Here is a 3,906-nt window from a genome sequence, read left to right as displayed (position 1 = left end):
CTTTGTGCACTGCTTGGTTGCTTGCCAGGAGCAGCAGAAGAATAAACATATGCTCCACCCAGTGTATTTATGGGATGAAATGTTGCCCTGGTAAAAGACGTGCATCATAACAAAATAACTATTTTTCAGGTGTTCTGCATACATCCTGCAATTCTGGAGAAAGTCAAATGCCGTTTTATTCAGCATTTGGTTGACATTGTAACAAACTATATAATCCCAAAAGATCTATGTTTCATCATACAGCAGGGGTATTTGATGCGTCAGCGTTTGTGGAAGGAGCTTGATACAAGAAAAAGTAAGCATAGCTTATGTAATAATGTCTACGTTCCTCAGCCAGAACTAAAGTGCATGAAATAAATTAATATTGAATCTCTCTAAATCAAAAAAGTGGAAGAAGCAATAGGTAAATAAATATCCAAATTTAAGACCTCACTTCCATTAACATAAGACCTAGTATGAGAAAACCGGATCTATTTACGTATTTTTAAGGCCTTGCAAAAGCCCTGGATCAAATTATATATTCCTGCACAACCTCAAAAGTCCCTTTCACAGGTTCTAAATGTTCCTCTATGTCAAACACAAACTAACATTACCTATGACATGTGAGTGAAACTACTGAATCACTGAACCTCTTGGTGAACTTGTGCAGCTTTTAGGAACATCAGTGACATCACTCACTTATAACAACACAAACCTCACGGATTCCTTGACACACCCTTTGAAGCCTTCGTGAGGTGTGTCCAATCGCTATATTTGATGCCTGATAGACAACAAAGAAGTAATAATTCCAATACTTGTCTTCTACTTTTTTTCCTTCAGGTCAATATTTTCTTCAAAGTAGGAATTTCATTGAGGAAATACATCCAAAAAGTCTTTAAATTGTTCATTAATGAGAATTTTGCCAGGCTGCAAACCAAGACAAAATACAGAGGTTTAAATTATGATTGTGAATGGAAATGTCATAGGCTATTATTTCCGGGAGTTCTACTTATAGCTTTAACTTTGAAATCTGGTCAGTTGTGTACTAGCATGGAAGCCTTTAACTATTCCTGTTCCACTGGCAGCAGCTTTTAAAGAGACAAAGGCATAATTGCAGTTTTTTTCCAGTGAACTGGGGAGTCAAAATCAGATTTAATTAACATTCTATTCTAAGTTACCATCGCAGCTCCTCCTCTCACTATTATGTGGCTGTTACTCATCACATAGCTTTGCGGTTGCATGGGAATTCTGTAAATGATAGGAGGAGCAACATTTCTGATACCTGACTCCAGAAAAGAAGCTTAAAATTGTGAAAGCAGCAGCAAATTAAGTTTTGTCTTTCTGTCTGAGAAAAAGTCCAACGGTGTCCATCAGGTTTTGTTCAACAGACTTTGGTGAGTCCTTTTCATCACATTAATTGGTTGATTGAATATTCATGGATACTAATTTATACAAATTTATTGTAACAATATGGAGCTTTAAACAGCAGAATTACTTGAGGTGTTTAACGTAATATAATATTCTAATACTGTCCATGGTAAAGGAGTGAATGAAAGACTTAAAGTACCATAAAGCAGAGAGAATCTAGAATAACCAATTTCAAGGAACTCAGTGTTTTGGAGCCTTGCACAAAACATTTTGCTCAGCTGTAAAACTTGAAATTAATTTACTGACTGCAGTGCCAACTCCAAAAATCATATTTTTTAACCGAGTGTGGTCTATATATAATTGTAATATATATTTTTGTGCATCGTCTATTCATAAATATCAGTAATTTTTTTCTTAATCACTCAGACTGCAAGCATGTCATCTGCAAGCTGTCTCCTCTCTGAAGAGCAGTTTCTGTGCTCCATCTGTTTGGATCTGTTCAAAGATCCACTCACCACACCATGTGGACACAACTTCTGCAAGAACTGCATTACCCAGCATTGGGATGTAAATCACTGTTCTCAGTGTCCACTGTGTAAGAGAGATTTTGGTGCAAGACCTGAGCTAGAAATCAACACCTTCATCCGCGAGATGGTTGCTCAGTTCAGCCTTAAAGCTCAGCAGAAAGCCAGTGGCAGTAGCTCAGAGCAACAAGCTGCCAAACCAGGAGAAATTCCCTGTGACCTGTGCTCTGAAACCCAACTGAAAGCCCTGAAATCCTGCCTGGTGTGTCTTCTCTCCTACTGTGAGACTCACCTAGAGCCTCATCTGACAGTGCCAAGACTGAAGAAACATCAGCTGTTGGAGCCTGTGAAAAACCTAGAAGAAATGTTGTGTAAGGAACATGATAAACCTCTAGAACTGTTCTGCAAGACTGACCAGACGTGTATCTGCTCCCTCTGCTCGGTTTTAGACCACAAGAGTCACCAGTTTGTCCCTCTTAGCCACCAATATGAAGCAGTTAGGGTGGAGTTGAAACAGATGGAACCTGAACTTAAGAAGAAAATCCAGGCTAATAGACTGAAAGTTCAAGAGATCAAAGAGGTGATAAAAATCTCTAAAGATGCTGCCGATAGAGAGAAAACAGAAGGTGTTCAGGTCTTCACTGCTCTGAAGGAGTCTGTTGAGAAAGCCTTAGAGGAGCTAATAAATGAGATAGAAGAGAAACAGAAAACTACAGAGAAACAGGCTGAAGTCTTCATCAAAGACCTGGAACAGGAAATCTCAGAGTTGATTAAGAAGAGCTCTGAGGTGAAGAAACTCTCACAGGCTGAAGACTACCTCAGCCTCCTCCAGAGTTTCTATTCCCTAAAAGCTGCTCTACCCACCAAGAACTGGACAGAGATCAGCATCCACCCACCTTCATACGAGGGGACTGTAGTAAATTTTGTGAACAAGATGGAGAAGACGACAAAGAAATTCTGCAGTGAGGCTAAGCTCAGAAGAGTCCAGCAATATGCAGTGGATGTGACCTTTGATCCCAACACAGCACATCCTGCACTGATTCTGTCTGGTGATGAAAAGCGTGTTCACTGTTGTCAGGCAAAAAAGAAATCTGAAAAAGATCCCAAAAGATTCACACTTTACCACAATATTTTAGGAAAGCAAGGATTCTCTTCAGGCAGATTTTACTTCGAGGTTAGAGTTCGAGGAAAAAATCACTGGACTCTAGGTGTTGCCAGAGAGTCAGCTGACAGGACGGGACCAATCCAACTGAGCCCTGAAAATGGCTACTGGACCATAGGGTTTAGAAGAAATAAGTTCAGGATTTTTGATGACACTCACAGTGAAATCTTTTATTTTACACAACCTAAAAAAGTTGGGGTGTTTGTGGATTTTGAGGCGAATCTGGTCTCCTTTTATAATGTAAATACTTCAGACTGTCTTCACACTTTTTACTCTTCCCTGCCTCCTGAAAAAATGTATCCCTTCTTCAGTCCTGGTCCTAATCCTGATGGTAAAAACTCAGTACCCCTCTTCATATCTCCTGTCCATCAAACTTTTTAGACAATATACAGTGCAGTAAACAGTTTTTTGGCCATTAAATATTTCAAATTATCTATTACATTTTTACTTGAGAAAAAGATAACCTGAGATACATTTTAAAAAGTTGTCAAACAATTACATTTATGAAGTAAGACAATTTATTAAAGTCAACTTTTATTGGCATTTTGGAAATGTTTCTAAAGACACAAAGGTCTTATGTGGTTCATACCTGATCCACAACTATATAGGCCCCAAGACCTTTCACTGCATTTATAACCCATTTTCCTCAATTTCCTGGCATCAGCATTTTGGGTTAGCAGCAGGTACCAGACATTTTGTTTACCTCTAAGTCCATAATAACAGCTCAGATTTTTCCATGCACCTTAGTCTTTACCCCACTGAGTGTAGTTCTATTTTTAATTTCTAATCTTGACTTTTGGGAACCAAAAACAATGACTTGTGTTTTCCTGTATTGGGATAGAGGAAATGTTCAGTCATAGAGTCATTCAGACA

The 3,906-nt window shown here is 38.7% G+C and overlaps 1 protein-coding gene across 1 annotated transcript; it reads left to right on the top strand.

The window, feature by feature from the left end:
- Nucleotides 1-1,782: 1,782 nt before the first annotated feature.
- Nucleotides 1,783-3,414, top strand: LOC122841373 (E3 ubiquitin-protein ligase TRIM39-like). Its single transcript, XM_044134645.1, has one exon. It carries the CDS (start codon nucleotides 1,783-1,785, stop codon nucleotides 3,412-3,414), a length of 1,632 nt encoding a protein of 543 aa, XP_043990580.1.
- Nucleotides 3,415-3,906: the final 492 nt, after the last annotated feature.

This window comes from Gambusia affinis, linkage group LG12, assembly GCF_019740435.1.
Source record: "Gambusia affinis linkage group LG12, SWU_Gaff_1.0, whole genome shotgun sequence".
In the NCBI taxonomy this organism is placed as follows: Eukaryota; Metazoa; Chordata; class Actinopteri; order Cyprinodontiformes; family Poeciliidae; genus Gambusia; species Gambusia affinis.
Note: the sequence above shows the minus strand (reverse complement) of the source record. Positions and strands in the feature narration are given on the sequence as shown.